Below are 22,478 nucleotides of genomic sequence, written 5' to 3'. Positions count from 1 at the left end.
TGGTCTTCCTGACTGCTTCTTTTGGGGCTGGGCAGCAATGAATCCCACATGAGGAAGCTGCTGTAGGAACAGGCAGGAGGCAGTGCCACAGATCAAGGGCTGTAGGCAAATCAGGGTGGAAGGACTGTTTTGCCAGAGATGGCAAAAGTAAGAGAAAAGACACAATCATATCCTTGCCAATCTCAAAATCTGTAAGCAGAGAAATACCTAGAAGTCTGGCCCTCTGTATTCCCCCTTGCCGTCTTCCTTGGGCAGAACTCCTGACGAAGGTAGAGTTACGGTGCCGTTTCTGCTCATTCTCAAGCATTCGTTAGAACTGGGCCAGAGCAGCTCTTAAATAGGAGCCCTTGCCAGGCGCGGTGGCTCAAGCCTGTAATCCCAGCACTTTGGGAGGCCGAGGCCGGTGGATCACGAGGTCAAGAGATCGAGTCCAACCTGGTCAACATGGTGAAACCCCGTCTCTACTAAAAATACTAAAAATTAGCTGGGCATGGTGGCGCGTGCCTGTAGTCCCAACTACTCAGGAGGCTGAGGCAGGAGAATTGCTTGAACCCTGGAGGCGGAGGTTGCGGTGAGCCGAGATCGCGCCATTGCACTCCAGCCTGGGTAACAAGAGTGAAACTCCGCCTCAAAAAAAATATATATATATATAGGAGCCCTCGGTGAAAATGATGATGTCGGTGGTGGTGGCAGCGACAGTTACTGTTGTTATATATCCCTGATATTCCAAACATCATGCAGAGTGCTTTGCGTTCCTTTTTTTTGAGACAGTTTTGCTCTGTCACCAGGCTGGAGTGCAGTGGTGCAATCTCAGCTCCCTAAAACCTCCGCCTCCCAGGTTCAGCAATTCTCCTGCCTCAGCCTCCTGTGTTTTTAGTAGGGATGGGGTTTCACCATGTTGACCAGGATGGTCTCCATCTCTTGACCTCATGATTCGCCCACCTCGGCCTCTCAAAGTGCTAGGATTACAGGCGTGAGCCACTGTGCCTGGCCGCATTCATTATTTCATGTCATCCCCACAGCAACGATAGGAGATAAATCCTACCGTTATCTTCATTTTTCATCTAGGACAATGTGACTCAGAGAGGCTAAGTGACTTGCCCAAGGTCACACAAAGTGGTGAAGTCAGGATTGAACCCAAGGAAACTGTAGTTTTATGACTAGGCATGGTTCATAGCGGCATCAGTCTAAACAGGGGCAATTCCATCTGACAATATGTGCAAGTTCAGGAAGTCCTTGCTTAGTAATGAGCCATATGAACGAATGGGTTCTATCCCACTCCTGTTTCCCGCTCCAGTTCCCCCTACTCACATCACACACCCTTTTGTGGGTAACACTAAAAGGATTTGCAACTTTTAGAGATATTACAGGGAGAAGAAGAGAAGCTGGAAAAAAAAAAAAAGTAACAGTTTGGGAGACTCAAAGTCCTGAAACAAATTTTCAAGCAAGACAGGCTTGTTTACAGGCTAGCTCCACAAACCAAAATATTCTTCCTAATAGCACCTAAAATGTTACCATTTCACTTCATTCTACTATTAAAATCTCACCAAAGACTTACCTTGGATTAAGAAGTATCCTCTTAAGAGTCTGAGACTTCTGAGAGGTGAATGGTCTGTCACACTCCAGTAAAAGTGTATTTAATCAGATAGCTACTGTCTTGCAACCTAGCTGAGAACAGCTGCTCTGAAAGACTAAAAATTCTGATGGGGTGGCCATAAAGGTGAGTAATTTTGAAGTACGTACAGTTTTTTTGTTTTGTTTTTGGAGAGAAAGCCTCGCTCTGTCGCCAGGCTGGAGGGCAGTGGCGCGATCTCAGCTCACCATAACGTCGGCCTCCCGGGTTCATGCGATTCTCCTGCTTCAGCCTCTAGAGTAGCTGGGATTACAGGCCCACGCTGCCACATCTGGCTAATTTTTTGTATTTTAGTAGGAACAGGGTTTCACTGGGTTGCCCAGGCTGGTCTCAAACTCCTGAGCTCAGGCAACCTACCACCCTCCGCCTCTCAAAGTGCTAAGATTACAGGCGTGAGTCACCGCGCCGGCCGGAAGTACCTACGTGGAGCTTTAAGTGCGCCGGGCCGGAAGTGCGCCGGGCCGGAAATACGCCGGGTAAAACATCCCCGGCCCTTGGAGTGCCCCCGGCGGCGCAGATGAACAGGGGAACGTTAGGTGCATGGAGAAGGGGACTCTGGAAGGAGAAAAGTACCGAAGGGGCAATGACAGCGCACCAAAAGCTAACTCAGCCTATTATAGGGGGCCCCCGGAGCAACTCTAGGTCCAAGAAAAGGAGAGAACGCTTTGCTCCTTCTCACCTCTATTCCTAGTAACTAAAAGACCTTACTAATGCAAATCTCTTTCCTATTTCCAAGCTTTAGAACGCACTGTTCCTTCTGCCTCCTGGAGCACAGCTCCTCATCTCCTAACCAGCATTTTTTTAATTGCAATAAAATACACATAACATAAAATTTGCCATCTGAACCAATTTTTAGTGTACAGTCCAGTAGCGTTAAGTACATTCACATTATCGTGCAACCAATCTCCAGAACTCTTTTCATCTTGCAAAACTGAAACTTTATACCCATTAAACAACTCCCCCTCCTCCCCTCCCTTAGCCCCCGGCAAAGACCATTCTACTTTCTGTTATCCCCCAACTTTTACCCTTGTCCTGTCTAACTCCTGCTAATCCTTCACTTCCCAATTTTGTTCCCAAGCGGACCTCCCCGTGAAGGCTTTTCTGCTTCCCCCGGCCCTCCTTCCCTCCCCGCTCCCCACCGATGGGGTGACAGCACCCCTCCACATGCGAGAAACGAACCGTGCTTACCCCGTCACAACCACTGAGTCTAGCTCACTACATTGTCCATTTACTAGACTTTTCTCTCCATGAGACCGCAAGCTTTGTTTTCTTTTCTTTTGAGACACGATCTCCCTCTGATGCCCAGACTGGAGTGCAGTGGCTGGATCTCAGCTCACTGCAGCCTCAACCTCCCAGGCTCAAGCGATCCTCCTATCTCAGCCTCCTGAATAGCTGGGACTACAGGTGCTTGCCATCATGCCTGTCTTTTTTTCTTTTCTTTTCTTTTCTTTTTTTTTTTTTTTTTTTTTTTTTTTTTTTTTTTTTTTTTAAATAGAGATGGGGTGTCACCATGTTGCCCAGACTGGCTTCCAACTTCTGGGCTCAAGCCATCTTCCCACCTCGGCATCTCAAAGTGCTGGGATTACAGGTGTGAGGTACCACACTCTGTCACTAGACTGCAAGCTTTTTAAGGGCAGGGATCCACCAGCACCCCTATTACCTGGTAATATGCTGCTAACACACACCTGCTGTCAGTGCATCATAAGCATTTAATGATTTTAAAAGTTTAGCTACAATAGGGGTGAAATAGGCGCTTTTTTTTTTCCAGATTGACTTAGAAACCTAATCACTATGCAGAACAGTCTCTGCAGGAAAATGCATTTCACGTATAAGCATGGGTGCCTATTATAGGGTGGCTCTTTGACATCTTAGAACCTTATTTGTTCCCTTGATTTGCCCAATGACCTTAACAAAAACATTTTTTTCACTTTATGTTTAATATTCCCCATCTGTTGTTAAGGAAATAGATATAACACTACTTTGGAAATACCTGGGACGGGTGTGGTGGCTCACACCTGTAATCCCAGCACTTTGGGAGGCTGAGGTGGGCAGATCACTTAAGGTCAGGAGTTCAAGACCTGCTTGACCAACATGGAGAAACCCCATATCTACTAAAAATACAAAATTAGCCAGACATGGTGGCACATACCTGTAATCCCACATACTTGGGAAGCTGAAGCAGGAGAATTGCTTGAACCCAGGAGGTGGAAGTTGTGGTGAACCAAGATCGCACCATTGCACTCCAGCCTGGGCAACAAGAATGAAACTTTGTCTAAAAAAAAGAAGAAGAAAGAAAAGAAAATACCTGATATGCCCCTGGAACTGAGTTCAAAGACCAATTTAAAACATTATTCATTGAAACACCTATAGAGTTTTCATAATTTTGTTTTTTGAAACAGAGTCTCAGTCTATTGCCAAGGCTAGAGTGAGTGGCACAATCTTGGCTCATTACAACATCCATCTCCCAGGTTCAAGTGGTTCTCATGCCTCAGCCCCTCAAGTAGGTGGGATTTTAGGTGCCTGCCACCACACTCAGCTAATTTTTGTAGTTTTAGTAGAGATGGGGTTTCACCATGTTGGCCAGGCTGGTCTTGAATGCCTAACGTCAGGTGATCCACCTGCCTCAGCCTCCTAAAGTGCTGGGATTACAGGCATGAGCCACTGCCCCTGGCCTAGAGTTTTCATAATTTTTTCTTTTTGGTCATTTGGTTTTAATTTTCATATAAAAGTGAGAGGATTCTAAAAAGATTGCGTTGATGGTAGACTTTGGGTATTTATGGACATGAAGGTTGATTTCAACTATTTGAAATGACTTCAAAAGTCAGGGACTAGCACAGTGTGGTGGCTCATGACTGTAATCTCAGCACTTTGGGAGGCCAAGGTGGGAGGATTACTTGAGGCTAGAATTCAAGACCACCCTGGCCAACATAGCAAGACCCTATCTCTAAAAAAATAAAAATAAAAAATAAATAAAACACCAGGACCCATACAATTTGTCATTTTACAGAGGCATGAAGTCAAATCATTGATACTGCAAGGCTGGGAGACAGAAGACTATCACTAAGCTAGTGAGTGAGCCTAGCCAGCCTCGCAGCACTCACGCATCTCATATTGTGGTCTATAATTCATTATAACATCTGCAATAGCTCCTGTGCAGTTACTTTTCAAACAAGAACATTGATCTCTTTATATACATATACACACACACATGTATTTTTAATGGCCCTTTAAAAAAAAGCTGACTGCTGGGACTTGTGATGGAAGAGAAAGTGAAGTGGTCTAACAATGTGATGGTTCTCTGCCAAAAAAAATCATTTAATAAATCACTCTAATCCTTTATTTATAGTCTCATTAAGAGTCTGAAGAACACTCTCTCTTTTTTCAAGTATTCTTTAGTTTTATTACGAATAGATACACACTAGGGGTATTCACAAATCTAAGGAGTCTTAAAATTCTCAGGATGTGTCTCTCCCAAGTAGCCAGGATATGCTGTTCATTTAATGCATGATATGCACAAGAGATCAGGACCTAGCCCAAGCAGTGAAGTAGTACTTAGCACAATACATTTTAAAGCAGGTACAGATCTTGGGATTTTGTGTGTGAGTTACATTCCTCCACCTATATTAAAGTTTGGAATATTGAATTTTCTTCTGTCACAGTGATCAAAAAATTATAACTTTCATTAACTAGAAATTCATAAATACTATTTTCTACTTCATCACCCTTCAGACATGTGTGTTGTCTTCTCATCAAAACTATAAAGAAGCATGAGGCTGGGTGCGATGGCTCACGCTATAATCCCAGCACTTTGGGAGGCAGAGGTGTGGGTGGATCACTTGAGGTCAGGAGTTCAAGACCAGGTTGGTCAACATGGTGAAACCCTGTCTCTACCCAAAATACAAAAATTAGCCAGGCATGGTGGCACGTGCCTGTAGTCCCAGCTACTCGGGGCTCAGGCAGGAGAATCGTTTGAACCCAGGAGGTAGAGTTTGCAGTGAGCCAAGATCATGCCAATTCACTCCAGCCTGTGTGACAGAGCAAGACTCTGTCTCAAAAAAAGTAAAATAAGATAAAAAAGAAAGAAAGAAAGAAGTATAAGGCTTTTCTAAATGACTTTTTTCCCACCTAGTTTCTTTCTCTTGCTCCTTTCATACATCTTTCTGTGGCCTAAAGATTTTGCTGTAGTCTTGGTTTCCACGTAATCCCTCCTTTGAAAATTAATGTAGACACCAGAGTCAGACTGTGTTCAACAGAAAGAATCTGTGAGTATGTTATTTTTGGTTTGTTGTTGTTTTTTTTTTGTTTTTTTTTTTTTTTTTTTTTTTTTTTTTTGCTTGCTTGTTTGTTTTTTAAGATAGAGTCTGGCTCTTGTTGCCCAGGCTGAAGTGCAATGGCACAATCTCAACTCACTGCAACCTCTGCCTCCCAGGTTGAAGCCATTCTCCTGCCTCCCAAGTAGCTGGGATTGCAGGCGCATGCCACCACACCCAGGTAATTTTTTGTATTTTTAGTAGAGACGGGGCTTCACCATGTTGGCCAGGCTAGTCTCAAACTCCTGAGCTCAGGTGATCTGCCCACCTCAGCCTCCCAAAGTGCTGGGATTATAGGGGTGAGTCACCACGCCCAGCCGTATGTTTTACAAAGCAGAAAGATATTGCTCATTCATTAATTCAACAAATACCAACTGTCTGTCTAGTGACAAATACTATGCTAGGCACAAAAATACATTTGAGAGACCACATCCATGCCTTCAAGTAGCCCACAGGGGTGGAATGTGTGAAAGGTATGAACAAGTACAGACTGACTCGGCCTGGGGGTTGAAAAGGCTTTTGGACACTTAGGCAGAGTTTCTAAGGATATATGTAGGAACTAGCCAAGTGGTGAAGACAGGATGCTCTAGGAGAAAGGACTATATAAAGATGAGAGAGCATGGCAGCATGGAGAAACTTAAGCAACTTGTAGTGACTGCACCCCATGGTACATGCAGGGGAGGGAGTGATGAGAAATGCACCTCACGAAGGATGCAGGAGCCAGATCACGAAGGGCCACAGAAAGCAGCTAAGGAATTTGTGCCAATGGTTGTGGGACTCTGCTTACATAGGAATTGACATCACCAGATTTTTATTTTATAGGAATGGCTGCCAGCTATGTAGAGAATGGAATAGAGGAGATAAGACTAGAGGCTGGGGCCCAGATACCTATATTTGTTTGAGAGCAAGTGACCAAAAATAGTATTTTGTGTCCAGACACAGTGGCTCACACCTGTAATCCCAGCACTTTAGGAGGCCAAGGCCAGATCACCTGAGGTCAGGAGTTTAAGAGCAGCCTGGCCAACATGGTGAAACCCCATCTCTACTAAAAATACAAAAATTAGCCAGGCGTGGTGACACACACCTATAATCCCAGTTACTCGGGAGGCTGAGGCAGGGAGCATCTCTTGAACCAGGAGGCAGAGGTTGCAGTGAGCCAAGATTGCACCACTACACTCCATCCTGGGCAACAGAGCAAGACTCCTCTCAAAAAACATACGTAAATATGTTTTCTGGGAAACAGAGACCACCATGTGAATGACATTTGCTTGCTGTTTTGTATGCAGTTCCACCTTTGGCCTGTTTTTAAATTCCTTTCCTCCATATAGATATCTTTATTAATCCTGTGACGTCTCCTGATTGGAGGGTTTCTCATGTGGTTGACATTTTGTTGTTACACAACTTGAATTTAAATTCAGTCCTCTAGCTAGGCTTTCATTCTGGGCTTGGTAAACTGCCATATGCCTTTAGACCTTCCATAAAAAATAATTTATGAACTTTTGAGCAAGATTGGTGTTCCCAAAGCTAAAGCCAGACCCTTGAGGCTTAGCTAGCCTTAATCTAAAAAGATGTAAGTAAAAGGACGGTTATCCCAAATTGGGAAAAAAATATTGCCCTTGCCTTTACTGTGTACTTCCATATTTAAATCCAGACTGACTCATATTTTCTAGATCTGTCTACTTGACTCCCTAGCTAGAGCTCCCAGAGGGATGTCTTTCGCCTAGAGACTTATTCAGGTCCCCAGCAACTATTCCATACGCCCATCTCACCCTCCTCCTCGTTGGGGAAGATTTAAAGTGAAAATGTAGCATAAACAGGGTCTTAAATCTTGTCCTAAGAATTTGCTAATGACAATACCAAAAGGCCATCTTGGGTCTTGGTGTCCTGCATTAAACAAGCAGACTCAAAATTTATTATAACACTACAAGCACTCTATAGGTCATAGGCGTCTTGAGTCACATCATATAAAATAAAGTATTTTTAGATATTCTTAAGGAAAGGTCAGCAGGACCAAAATTATCCTCCTTTTATGGTTAAGTTTATACTGAGGAGAATTTTTTTTAAATAATCTGGAATTTGCACTTGCATTTTCCATTTGTGACCAAAAAAACACAAAACCATGAAGGGACTGAGGCTGACTTTCAGGCCTTCTCCCATTGGTTCCTGTTGGGCCCACCAAGTCCCTGTGCAAAGCTATGAGAAGGTAAAGGTGCTTTCTGAGACCTGTTTGGCAATGGATATATCCCCTCCATGGTGACGAAACATTGCAAGTTATGGGGTGTATTTCATGACAGCATGTTTACCACAAAGGGTGCTCATGCCTCAGAACTGGTACACATAGACAAAGACCCTAAACAGATTTACAGAAGCTCCTGCCAGCACCTCCGACAGCTACTGCCCTTGTAACCACTGGATATTTGGCCACTTTGGACCCTAAGAGTGTGATAATCTTTCTCAAACCCTGACATACATCTAGGAAGGAGCCAGGTGGTCCACCTGGCCTAGTAAGGTGGCTCTTCGAAGTTGATCCCTACTGTGACACCAGATAGGGTCCAAAAGAAGGTCCCATACCAAGGCGACCTGAAACAATGGGAATAAATATAACTATGTTTCTTTTCTTTTTATTTTATTTTTTTCAGACAGAGTTTCATTCTTGTTGCCCAGGCTTGAGTGCAATAGTGCCATCTCAGCTCATTGCAACCTCTGCCTCCCGAGTTCAAGCAGTTCTCCTGCCTCAGCCTCCCAAGTAGCTGGGATTACAGGTGCCTGCCACCATGCCTAGCTAATTGTATTTTTAGTAGAGATGGGATTTTGCCATGTTGGCCAAGCTAGTCTCAATCTTCTGACCTCAAGTGATCCACCCACCTCGGCCTCCCAAAGTGCTGGGATTACAGAGGTGAGCCACCGCACCCGGGGCCAACTATGTTTCATTTCTATTGAAAACAACAAACAACGACTTGGGAATTAAACATAGCCAACACAGATTTAAATAAAAGGAAATGTTAAGGAGCCATATTCCAAGCTAGAATCTGATGCCCTTTCCTACTTTTCAAGTTTTGGGTGTTTGGTGAAGGATCCCATGATTTGAAGAAAGCAAAACAGGCTTGGGATGAGACCCCATCTAGAAAGGGTCATCTCTAAAACTGCCTGATTATCTGGCGGGAATGCTATCTCCTCACTAAAAGCCTGTGGTTAGATTAATGTTAGCATCTGAAAATCTGCTAAGGCCTGATGGTGGGCAGCCAAGGAAGGAATGTGTTTTCTGTTTATCTCTTTAGTGTCAGAAATGTTCATCACAGAAAGACTGTGAACTCCCAGTTTCGGGCATGCCTGGAAGTTGTGTAGTCTATAGTCTGTATAAACTGTAAAAAATGGAATGTGCACACCAGATTCTGAAAGACAAAAAAGAACCAGGCCTTTGTTTCCGGCCAGTTGCCTGGTTCGTCAGTGGGTTAATCAGTTTCTTTGACTTGATAACAGGGATAGATCTGAAAGGAGGTTGTACCACCCCCACTGCTCTATCTCCCTGGAATGCAGCTTGAGTTGTGTCTCCTCCTTGATAGCCTGGACCTCAGCAAATTACCAAGGTCTTGACCCAAGAGATGGAGAAGTCCTAAGTGATTTTTCAGTCTCCTATCTAAAAATGTGTTTACATTTCTTGAACTCTGGCTGACTGATTCATTCTCCTGGTGTTGCAAGAACTTTCCTTATGCATTAGAATTTATAAGTTTCATTTCTAAGAGGCCCATGGTTCCTTCCAAGCCACAGTGAAGTGAACCTCATCACAAGACAATTCTGCTGGGCTGGATTTGTCCCGAGGGTGGATCATGGCCAAGCAGCTGTGATGTGGCAAGCTCAGTGAGACTAATGGGAGGCGGTGTGATGTGGAGCGGAAAGCGCAAGACACTAAGTCAGGACATCTGGGTTCTGCGTCCTGGACTTGTGTTCTTTCAAGGTGTGGCCGTGAGCCAAGTGAATGAAAACACTTTCAAGGGCCTCAGTTTCCCCCAAGCTGATTTAAATTTAAAAAAAAAAATTTTTTTTTTGAGACACAGTCTCACTCTATCACCTAGGCTGGAGACCAGTGGTGCAATCTTGGCTCAAAGCGACTTCTACCTCCCTAGTTCAAGTGATTCTTGTGCCTCAGCCTCCTGAGTAACTGGGATTACAGACATGCACCATCATACCCTGCTAAGAAATGTTCTAAATCTGTGCAAAAGTCATTTTTCAAAGACAGAAGAAGATAGCTGAGAAACAACAGAAATGGGAAGGTCAAGCCCGCAAAGAATGAGTAGAGGCTTAAGGTCAAAAAGACAGACAGAGTCGTATACGGCCATTGGCTCCTAAAAGAGCTACTTATGAGTACCAAGTATGGAAAGGACTTTTTGCTGGACACTGGTCCCGCAGAAGAGTGGCAGAAATGTTCATCACAGGACTGTGAACTCCCAGTTTCAAGCGTGCCTGGAGTTGTGCAGAAGAGACTAAAATCCTTGTCAATAGAGCCATGTGCTTAGCTAAATCTGTTCCTCAGATAAACATACCTTTAGAATATTAAACTTACTTTTTTTTTGAGATGGAGTCCCGCTCTGTCACCCAGGCTGAAGTGCAGTGGCACGATCTCAGCTCACCGCAAACTCTCCCAGGTTCAAGCATTCTCCTGCCTCAGCCTTGTGTGTAGCTGTGACTACAGGCATGTACCACACACATCCCACTAATTTTTGGTATTTTTAGTAGAGACAGGATTTCACCATGTTGGCCAGGCTAGTCTCAAACACCTGGCCTCAAGCAATCTGCCCACATCTGTCTTCCAATGTGCTGGGATTACGGGCATGAGCCACCACACCTGACCAAATTTACTTTCTTAAAGGAAAAAAAGAAAAGCAAAATAAAACCTATCCTTTTGCGCTATGGAGTTTTAGAGTTCAGCAGTCTTAGAGGGAAATCCTTACTCAAAAACCTCACTAATGGTACAACCTTGAGTGGATTACTATGCCTTTTGAACCTCAGCTGCCACACCTCTGGAGAACAGTGGTAACAACAGCCATGGAGGGGAGCCATGGGCATCACACCACAGCCCCGTGCTGGTGTCCGCTGCTTCCCGGCAGGCTCCACGGTTTCCATGGCTTCCGTTGGTCTACTCCCTCCAGCCCCACTTTGGCCTTTGCCTTTGTTTGATTCATGCTTCCACCTCTCCTCTTGCCCCGCCACGTTATGAGAGAAAAGGGAAGTCTCTGATCTATTTGGAAGTTTGCAGAAGCATGTTCCTACTTCAGTGAAGTGCAGTCATACAAAATTTATACTCAACAGCATCAGCAGATTTTTTTCCATCAATATTTCCTTTTTAATTTCAGCTTTATCTGAATTTTAATAGCATAAAAAATTCACTTTTGTTCTTTTAAAGAGCAACCAAAACAAGAATAATATCTATTTGAATATAAGGTCTTAACACTATATTTACCACGATTTTTAGACTGTGCCTATAGAGGTTACAGGGGTTATTTGGTGAGTAAATTATGAATGCCATGGCTGTATATGTGCTTATAATCTTACACACATATGAACTAGGTGTGTGTATGGTATATATAAAAAGTCATAAGATCCAGATCTGACCACCTTGATCTTTGTTCCTCTTTGATTTTCACTATAGCAGACACTGAAACTAGAGCCGATCTTCACATGAACCTTTATGAAACCTCACCGTTGACCCAAACAACAGAGAAGCAGGTACAGTATTGACTCTGAATGAGGATGGCGTTGGGAGTCACAACTCTTGGGTTCTTGTCTCAGCTTGCTGTGAGACTCTTTAGCTCTCTGGTCCTCATTTGCCTAATCAGTAAAATGAGACAAGTAGACTCTGAAATCACAGGGGTTCCTTTACTCCTTGGAATGTCTTAACTTGGACTGTACCATTTAGCTCTTCATGTGTGTGAATAAGCTGAATAGGCCTTTCCCTGACTTCTGCAAAGTCAAAAAGAAAATAAGGGAACATAAAAAGGTGGCATTCAATGAAGCAGTAGGCACCAATTTTCATTCGTAATACAGATAAAAATTAGCAATTAAGAAAAAAAAGTGCAAGGGTAATCATAAAGAAAGGAGGATGGTGCTTCATCTGGATACATTAAGAATTTCTATTAGCAGGCCGGTCGCAGTGGCTCACACCTGTAATTCCTAACACTTTGGGAGGCTGAGGTGGGTAGATAACCTGAGGTCAGCAGTTCAAGACCAGCCTGACCAACATGGTGAAACCCCGTCTCCACTGAAAATACAAAAAAAAAAATTGGCTAGGCGTGGTGGCACGCACCTGTAATCCCAGCTACTCAGGAGGCTAAGATGGGAGAATTGCTTGAACCTGGGAGGCGGAGGTTGCAGTGAGCTGAGATCACGCCACTGCACTCCAGCCTAGGTGACAGAGCGAGACTCCGTCTCAAAAAAAGAAAAAATTTCTATTAGCAGGCAGGTCAAGGTGGCTCACACTCACATCAGCTCACGCCTGTAATCCCAGCACTATGGGAGGCTGAGGCAGGCAGATCACCTGAAGTCAGGAGTTCAAGACCAGCTTGTAAAACATGGTGAAACCCTGTCTCTACCAAAAATACAAAAATTAACCGGGCGTGGTGGCATGCACCTGTGCTCCCAGCTACTTGGGAGGCTAAGGCAAGAAAATTGTTGGAACCCAGAGAGTGGAGATTGCAGTGAGCTTAGATCATGCTGCGGCACTCCAATCTGAGTGACAAAGCGAGACCCTGTCTCAAAAAATATATATATCTATTAGTGGTTCAAGGACATATGTTCACAAATATTTATAAGTTTGTTCCTTCCTTGGAAGCTTTGAAGCTGGAACTGTCTTCAAATTCTCTCCAGAGAGGCAATTCAGGGGAATTCCTAGAACTGAATCCAGGGCCTCGGAGAATCTGAGGCAGAGGCAGCACATGCAGCTCCAGGGGCCTCGCAGGTCTCACCCTGCTGGGTGACGCCTCCGGGCCATGATCTTGATTTCTCCATTCTCTCCACTTTCCTTCCTGCCATGGCCTGGCTTTCTCTTCTTCCCCAGTACTCACTTTATATAATGATAATAGAAACATGTTTGCAGCCGGGCACAGTGGCTCACGCCTGTAATCCCAGCACTTTGGGAAGCTGAGGCAGGTGGATCACGAGGTCAGGAGTTTGAGACCAGCCTGGCCAAGATGGTGAAATCCCGTCTCTACTAAAAATACAAAAATTAGCTGGGTGTGGTGGTAGGCACCTGTAATCCCAGCTACTCAGGAGGCTGAGGCAGAATTGCTTGAACCCGGGAAGCAGAGGTTACAATGAGCCAAGATTGCACCACTGTACTCTAGCCTGGGTGACGAGCAAGACTCTGTATCAAAAAAAAAAGAAAAGAAATGGAGAAACATGTGTGCTTTCATCTGCATGCCTAAGCTGGGCTCTGAGGTAGGACTTGAACTCTCTGTGACAACCCCAGGCCTGGGTCAGGCCTCCACTGAGGTGAAACACAGCTGAGCAGCTCCTCCCAGCTTCCAAGCAGCTGCAAAATCAACATTTGCATTTTTTAAATGCCCACTTTGCAGACATCCCATATAAGGGATCTAGAAACAGATTTTTTTAAAGAGTCTGTGACTAAGGAAAACATAATATGGTATATTTTGATAATTCTGCAACCCCAAAGGCCATGCAAAGGCCTCATATACCCCAAACACAATCCAAATTCACACAACCCCACAGTTCTGTTCCACCAGACCTACTATCACCTGCAATGAAAGAGGGGCTCTGCCAGGCACAGTGGCTCACACCTGTAATCCCAGCACTTTGGGAGGTTGAGACAGGCAGATCACGAGGTCAGGAGTTCAAGACCAGCTTGGCCAACATTGTGAAACCCCGTCTCTACTAAAAATACAAAAATTAGCTGGGTGTGGTGGCAGGCGTTATCTGTAATACCAGCTACTTGGGGGGCTGAGGCAGGAGAATGGCTTGAACCCGGGAGGTGGAGGTTGTGGTGAGCCAAGATCACGCCACTGCACTCCAGCCTGGGCGACAGAGCAAGACTCCATCTAAAAAAAAAAAAAAAAAAAAAGAGGGGCTCAACATGTCAAATTAAATCCTAGGCTGAATTATTAACTTTGCAGTCAGAAAAAGGAACACCAGAGCGAGGAGTCTTAAACTCTCATCCCAGTTTCCCCTGCAAGGCTGGGGAAAGTCGGTTGTCTGAGAAGCCCAGGCGCCTGCCTCCTATGTGAACCGGCAGGGTGGCTCCCACCAGAACCCACTGGTTTGTCCAAGACACAGTAGTCCCAATTCCTTCACAAGCAACCCTGAAAAGAAAGGGTATCTGAGGCGAAGTCTAGGGACCCCACCAGCCCCAAACACAGAGAAAACAGGGTGGGAGGGAGATGGGGGTGACTTCCTGGCCCCATGCACCCTGGCTCACTTCTCAAGGCTAATGGCCTCTTACTAATCACCGACTTCAGTTTTAACTACTTCCTCGGCCTACTCCAAGGCAATGACTAATGTCATGTTTATTATAAAGCATCTGAAACACATTTAGGAACAAATTTCTGCCCAGCCGACTTCAGTTCCCTACCTTGATGTGCCGCTGGCCATCCAGGGGATTCCTTCCCCTGTGGCCTTTCCCACCCTGAAGCAGAGGACACCACAATACTGATCTTAGCAGCCATTCCTTTCCATCAGTTCCCCCACTGACTCCCCACTCCCTCCCTTCTTCAGGATCAGACCCGATTAGGGGTTCAGTCACATGGAAGACTTGTACTTTTATCACAGGGCTAGCTGAGAGAGGGGAAGACATGCCAAAGGTGGATATTCTAGTATTACCACCCTCTATTAAGAAGTTGCAGACCTAGATTTGGAAAACAATCTCTGGCGTGTGGGTTGGGGAGAAAGCCACACCGTGCTCTGCAGTGGCTGCGGTGATGGTTTCCTGGGCTGGAGGCTTCTCCGGAGGCCCAACCTCGGCAGTGGGAGAGCCGTCACGTTGTCTCCTCAGAAGCTGTTCGCGCGCATGAGGCTCTTTCCTCCAGCACAGGATGAGGATGGCAGACGGTGGGAACGGCTCCCAAGGCACCCGTTCCACACCTGACCCGAGGAGCGGGGCCTCAGCGGTGAATCCATCAAAAGAAATGAGAGTAGCAACTGACATCAGCAACTTCCTAGGAGTTGGAAGAGGGGGTGAGTGGGTGGGGGGCCGGGGGTGGGGAGTGGGAGAAAACTACAAGGGGAAATGTGGAGATGAAAAGAGAGCAATGAAAAAAGAAAAAGGAGACAAGCAGACATGTTTCAACTCCAAGCTCCCATTTCCTCTTTCAAATGAACTGCTTCCCCACTGTGAACAGAATCAAGTATTTATGAAGGCATTTTTTGCATATTAATAACTGCATATGGAGCATCGCCAGTGCTGAAGTCCTAAAGGTACGGTGCCCTTTTTTAATGCAGGTCTTTCAAACTCCTCACAGAATTTGGTATTCTCCTTCAGATTTATTTTCATTTCTGCCTCGTGGCTCCTCCTAAGGCCCTTCATTTGATTAAGGGAAATTAGTTTCTGGGATACCTCCGGAGACTGAGTATTGCTCTTACCTCGGTAGGCCACTGACATCAGTCGCTGGAGAAGCTTTTCCTCTCCCCTAAGGCCTCTCTGTGTAGAGGCCGCAGGTTGGGTAAGGTGACCAGCACCTGAGAAGAGTATTAAAATTATAAATGAAAATTTCAGGAGGAAATATTAACATAGCTAGATGGTGGTGGGAGAAAGCAAAACTGAAAAAAATAATTTCATTAACTTTAACATTACTATCTATACTCAGTAAAGATTACCTGCAATTCTGAAAGAAAAACATTGAGATCCATAATGAAAAAAATAAGCAAAAGATAGAAACAATTCATATCCAAAAAGGAGTAACAGAAAATAAATGTGAAAAATTATTCATCTTGATTAGCAATTTAAATGCATATTGAGGCAAACTGTTAAGTACCATCTTATATCTGAGATTTGTGCCTCCTCTTACTCTTTTTAAATGGTAACACCCAGGGCTGCCAGGGTTTTGGTAAAACTAATACACGCTTCTGGTGAATCACAGTCTTGGTTCAATCCCTTTGTAAAGCAAAATGGCAATATAACTCATGAAACATGAAAAACATAAAATATCCATTGATTATGTATTTCTGACTCCCGGGAATTTATCCTAAGGAAATAATTCCATGGAAAAAAAAAAAGTCAGTGAAGATGTCCTTTGCAGCATTATCTATAATAGAGAAAAACTAGACCAGGCTATAATCCTACCACTTTGGGAGGCCAGGGTGGGTGGATCACTAGGTCAGGAGTCCGAGACCAGCCTGGCCAACATGGTGAAACACTGCCTCTACTAAAAATACAAAAATTAGCCAGGTATAGTGGCAGCCATCTGTAATCTCAGCTACTCGGGAGGCTGAGGCAGGAGAATTGCTTGAACCTGGAAGGCAGAGGTTGCAGTGAGCCAAGATCGTGCCATTGCACTCCAGGCTGGACAACAAGAACAAAACTCCGTCTCAAAAAAAAAAAAAAAAAAAAAAATTGAGAAAAACTGGAAACAGCCTAAGAGTCTAACATCAGAGAAATAATTTGGGGAAGGTTTAGAATCTTGTGGCCTCCAACCACATGACTCCTAAACCATAATTTCTAATTTTGTGGTGAATTTGTTAGTCCTGCGAAGACAGTCTACTTCCCAGGTAGGAAGGGAGTTTGTTTTGGGAAAGGGCTATTATTGTCTTTGTTTCAAAGCTGAACTATAAACTGAGTTTATCCCAAAGTTAGTTCAGCCTATAAGCAGGAATGAACAAGGACAGCCTGGAGGTTATAATCAAGATGGAGCTGGTTAGGTCAAATCTCTTTCACTGTCTCAGTTATAATTTTGCAATGGCAGTTTCACCCTCAGTGAAAGGTTTAATTCCAGCATTAAAAAAGGATGATTGTTCGTACCAGAAACTGAAATTTAATATTAATGTTTAACACAGGCAACAACATTGATATTTTGGACCAGACTGTCTTTGTAGTGGGGAACTTTCCCGTTGACGTAGGATGTTAAGTAGTGTCCCTGGCCACTACCTACTAGATGCCAGTAGATGCCACAACCCTCCCCAGTTGTGACAATCAAAAATGTTTCCAGACCCTGATAAATGTCAACTGGGGTGCCAAATCACCTCCAGTTGAGAACCACTGATTTAACTTTTTTTTTTCGAGGATGGGGTCTCACTCTGTTGCCCAGGCTGGAGTGCAATGGCGCCATCTCAGCTCACTGCAACCTCTACCTCCCGGGTTCAAGAAATTCTCCTGCCTCAGCTTCCCAAGTAACAGAGATTACTTTTTTTTTTGTATTTTAATAGAGACAGGGTTTCACTGTGTTGCCCAGGCTGGTCTCAAACTCCTAGCTCAGGCAATCTACCCACCTCAGCCTCCCAAAGTGCTAGGATTACAGGCGTGAGCCACCTCGCCTAGCCTAATTTAATATTTTAAAAGTGGAAATCAAAATAAGTCTACCATGACTGCAACTATGTTTTTAAAAAATGTATCTATAAGGAAAAGACTTGCAAATAATGCATTTTAAAAAGTGCAATCATGCTAACTTGAAATTGAGATGTATTTTGTTTTTTACTTTGTTTTCCTGGTCTTTTTTTTTTTTTTTTTTTTTTTTTTTGAGACGGAGTTTCGCTCTTGTTACCCAGCCTGGAGTGCAATGGCGCAATCTCGGCTCACCGCAACCTCCGCCTCCTGGGTTCAGGCAATTCTCCTGCCTCAGCCTCCTGAGTAGCTGGGATTATAGGCACGCACCACCATGCCCAGCTAATTTTTTGTATTTTTAGTAGAGACGGGGTTTCACCATGTTGACCAGGTTGGTCTCGATCTCTCGACCTCGTGATCCACCCGCCTCGGCCTCCCAAAGTGCTGGGATTACAGGCTTGAGCCACCGCGCCCGGCCTTTTTTTTTCATTGTTTTGCCTTTTTCTAAATTATCCCCATAAGAAGGAAAGATTGATCATGAGGAGAGCTGGTTCTATTCAAGTCTAGCATAAAATAATCTAAGACTCAGAGTATATGACAAGTATACAGTAAACTGAACAGAGGTCAACACCATAGCGCCATTATTTTTTAGCTAATTATCATTTGTTTAAAATATTTAACATTAATCAGGTTTTTATTAGATTATTGAATAGAGTCATTGGCATTTTCCTCTTAAAGATCTCAATCCCTTTTTGGCATTTTATCCCTCTAACTCCAGACTTTGGGGGACAATGAATTCATCTTTCTGAAAAATTTGAACACAGACCGTAAAACGCCCATCCATCCAGATCCATCTATGTAAGCTTGGGAAAAGCACTGAGCCCACTTGTTTATAGAGGTGTTGGGGCAGAGGTTCTCTGTAAAGATTATCAAAGTATGAGCTCAAAACCTTAATTAGAGTTCCCAAAAATGACTGCATCTCTTTGTTTAAAATAAGAAAGAGAGCATCTCACCAGTTTTCACATTGTCACTTTTCTCCCTTTGTTTAAACTATCTCCAAGCTGGGGAGAACAAACTTCCTTTCTCACATACCTTCTCTTGGGTTTTGTTTTGTTGCTTTATGGGGCTTTTAGCTTGGGTAGGTTCCTAAAAATCCTGTTAAATTGATGTTACATCCCTTTTTCCACTTCTGTTTCAACCTATACTATCTCTTGAGCTCAGGTTTCGTCAGTTTGCAACAGTATAAATTCCTATTTGAGCTTATGTATCCTACGTTTACCTTTTTTGGATTTCAAAGAGTGACCTGTAATTCTAGCACACCACGATTTGGTTTGAATAAACCTGTGTTTACCCAATCTGTTTCCTTGCTGGTTTCACAGATGGTGTTCATATCCCCGTCAGCTCTCCTCTTTCAGGACCAGAAACAACACACACACACACACACACACACACACACACACACACACACACAGCAAAACATAAACCACCTGTAGACACACTATGTTTTGTACAAGGGTACAAAGGTAACCTTTTATTTCAGAGGCCTTCTAAGCCATACACTACCCTGCCTTCTGTTTAAGGCTGTTAAGGCCTTTATATTCCTTGTGTCTGGCACAGTTCCTAGTACATGGGAGCCACTCAAAAATAAATCAACAGGCCGGGTATGGTGGCTCACGCCTGTAATCCCAGCACTTTGGGAGGCCAAGGTAGGGGGAATCACTTGAAACCAGGGGTTCCAAAAGAGCCAGGGCAAAAAAGTGAGACCCTATCACTATATAAATAAATATTAACGAATAAATCTGTCAGTAACATTAAGGTCCATGTTCTGGATAGAAAAATGTCATCTCCTCTAAGATTTAGAGATTGCATTTGTTGTATTTTCAGTGATAATGAGATGGAAGTTCAACTGATATTTACCTCACAATTCACAAAATCTAGGCATTTCCTGCTATTGGTCATTATAATTTGGTTTTTCCTTCTCTGGAAAAGCTTTGGGTCATGTGCAGACTTGGAGATGTCACTAGGCATCCTTCTTAGAGATCTCTGTGAGGTGGGCAAGTAAGATTGGTCTCCGCACTGATGCCTAAGATAATTCACTTTCTCCATTTCCCCATCAAGAGACACGCTCTTGACTCCCTACCCTGCCTTTGTTTCTTGTTTCTTTTCTTTTTTTTTTTTTTTTTTTTTTTTTTTGAGACGGAGTTTCGCTCTTGTTACCCAGGCTGGAGTGCAATGGCGCGATCTCGGCTCACCGCAACCTCCGCCTCCCGGGTTCAAGCAATTCTCCTGCCTCAGCCTCCTGTGTTTCTTATTTCTAAAGTTGGCTCTGTTTTCCAAGACATTGCAACTGTTGACTTAGTTCCATGCCTGTGCTCACTCTCCCTTCTCTCTCTCTGTCTCCCTCTCTCTCCCTCTCTCTCTCTCTCTCTCTCTCTCTCTCTTTCTCTCTCCCCCCTCCCCCGCCACCTCTGGTTTTGTAAATAGCTTTGGTTGTGGAACTTGATTCAAAGGCTTTTTGAAGATCTAAGCAAACTTCATCTTCTGGTTCAACCTTACCCACAGGATTACTTTGTCTGCCCCAAAACGCCGTAGACAATTTAAGGCTAATTTCCTGAGAGTGGTTTGTTTTTAATTACAAAATCAAGGCTTTTATTTGTTGAATTTTCCCTGCAACTGTCATTTATTCCAATAAGTCTGTATTAATTGATGTCTTGGCTGCTAGTGACACATAATATCTGCCTAGTTAATTCCTTTTCCTTTTTTCTTTGTATCATGGAAAATGTCAAACACATGTAAAAGTAGAAAGAATAGTATGATGAACCTCCATGTACCTACCACAAGCTTTAACAATTATCTCCCCGTTCTCTTGAAAGGGTCTTTTTTTTAAGATGGAGTCTCTCTCTGTTGTCCAGGCTGGAGTCCAGTAGCACAATCTCGGCTCACTGCAACCTCTGCCTCCTGGGTTCAATCCATTCTTCTGCCTCAGTCTCCCAAGCAGGTGGGATTACAGGCACCCGGCCACTATGTCAGGCTAATTTTTGTAGTTTTAGTAGACTTGGGTTTCACCATGTTGGCCAGGTTAGTCCTGAACTCCTGACCTCCAGTAATCTACCTCAGCCTCCAAAGTGTTGGCATTACAGGAGTGAGCCACCCACCTGGCCGAGAGGGTCTTTTTAAATGGTAATAACAGCCAATGTGTTTTGAGTGTTGCTGTGCACAGGGTTTAGGATTATCTCATCCTTACAACATCCCCATATAGTTGGTACGCTTATTATCCCTGTTTACAGATAAGGAAATAGATGTCAGGATTAATAGGGCCCCATTCACACATGAACTGCACTCTCAAAGAGGCCTAGTAGTTTGGGAATCCAATAAAGCTGCATTTAAATTCCAACTTCTAGGCCGGGAGCAGTGGCTCACCCCTGTAATCCCAGCACTTTGGGAGGCCAAGGCTGGAGGATTACTTTAGCCCAGGAGTTTGAGACCAGTCTGGGCAACAAAGTGAGATCCCGTCTCTATAAAAAATTAGCCAGGTATAAGCTAGGCACCGTGACTCATTCCCGTAATCTCAGCACTTTGGGAAGCTGAGGCGGGTGGATCACCTGAGATCGGGAGTTTGAGACCAGTCTGACCAACATGGAGAAACTCTGTCTCCACTAAAAATACAAAATTAGCAGGGCATGGTGGCAGGTGCCTGTAATCCCAGCTACTCGGGAGGCTGAGACAGGAGAATCACTTGAACCCAGGAGGTGGAGGCTGTGGTGAGCCAAGATGGTGCCATTGCGCTCCAGCCTGGGTGACAAGAACAAAACTCTGTCTCAAAAAAAAAAAAAAAAATTAGCCAGGTATGGTGGTGCATATCTGTAATCCCAGCTACTCAGGAGGCTGTGACAGGAGGATTGCTTGAGCCTGGGTGGTCAAGGCTGCAGTGAGCCTTGATCACACCACTGCACTCCAGTCTGAGTGACAAAGCAAGACTCTGTCTCAAAAATAAACAGCCTGGGCACAGTGGCTCATGCCTGTAATCCCAGCACTTTGGGAAACCATGCGGCGGGGCGGTGGGGAATGGATCACCTGAGTTCAGGAGTTCAAGACCAGCCTGACCAACATAGAGAAACCCTGTCTAAACTAAAAATACAACTCAGTTTCCTCATAGGGTAATAATATTTCCCTGATGGGGTCATGACGAGGATTAGATGAAGCATATGGAAAGGGAGTCACATAATGCTTGAAGCCGGCAGCCTTCAGTACATTATAATAATTACTATTATACTCCCCTGTCCCTTGCCTTGAAAGCCAATACAGAACAGATCTTGGAGCTTGTGTACAATCTAAGGGTTTAGACATGGAAAAGGAGAAGCTTGAAAAGCAGGAATCGTTTAAAGGAGGACTATGAGTCAATCTACCAATTGTTCCTCCCTTTCCCATACCCAACCCCCAATTCAAGCATCCCTCTCTCAGCCTCCCAAACATCTTCCATGCCTTCTGGAAGGTTCCCTGTGTTTCACTGCTTAAAATTCTAACTATTAGAGATTATTTTGGGCTCCTCATATTTCCTTGTGAAAGTTTAATTGCTTCCCCCCTATACCTAAGGGAGCACAGCTGAAGGCCTGGAGCAGAGGGGAGGCAGGGAATTTGGGGGCCAGGAGCATTGTATCGGCAGGACCCCAAGGCCCACAGCACAGGGCTGCAAAATTTAGACATCAGGAGACAGAAGACCCTAGTGGAGGGGAAGGAGTCAGGAAAGTGTGGAGGGCCAGGAAAGAAAAAGAAAGGACAATTTTCTTTCTCTTCCAGGCTTCTGCTGTCCCACAAGACCGGGACTACCTCGCCTCCATAGGCCAGCTGAATTTGGGTTAGATCAACTTTTACGGGCGAGTCTGGGAATCAAAACACCATTTTTTTTTCCCATTAAAAATCAACTGACTTAAAAATGACCTTTTCACAGTGGAATCATTTTGCAAGTTGAGATTCCCTGTCTGTCGGTTGTCAGATTGGAAAAGTCCCACCAGACCCAACAAAACAAGGAAGTCGCACCGTGTTGAGTTGAAGTTTT

The 22,478-nt window shown here is 44.3% G+C and overlaps 1 protein-coding gene across 1 annotated transcript in view; it reads left to right on the top strand.

The window, feature by feature from the left end:
- The window catches only part of KIAA2012 (KIAA2012 ortholog), a 135,926-nt gene that overhangs the window by 57,053 nt on the left and 56,395 nt on the right, over positions 1 to 22,478 (top strand). Inside the window, exon 13 of the mRNA XM_074399258.1 lies at positions 11,591 to 11,667. Within this exon, the coding sequence (XP_074255359.1) occupies positions 11,591 to 11,667 (77 nt within the window). The remainder of the gene's footprint in view (positions 1 to 11,590; positions 11,668 to 22,478) is intronic.

Source organism: Saimiri boliviensis, chromosome 5 (assembly GCF_048565385.1).
Source record: "Saimiri boliviensis isolate mSaiBol1 chromosome 5, mSaiBol1.pri, whole genome shotgun sequence".
Lineage (NCBI taxonomy): Eukaryota > Metazoa > Chordata > Mammalia > Primates > Cebidae > Saimiri > Saimiri boliviensis.
The sequence above is the reverse complement of the archived record's forward strand: the minus strand, read 5'-3'. Positions and strand labels throughout refer to the sequence as shown.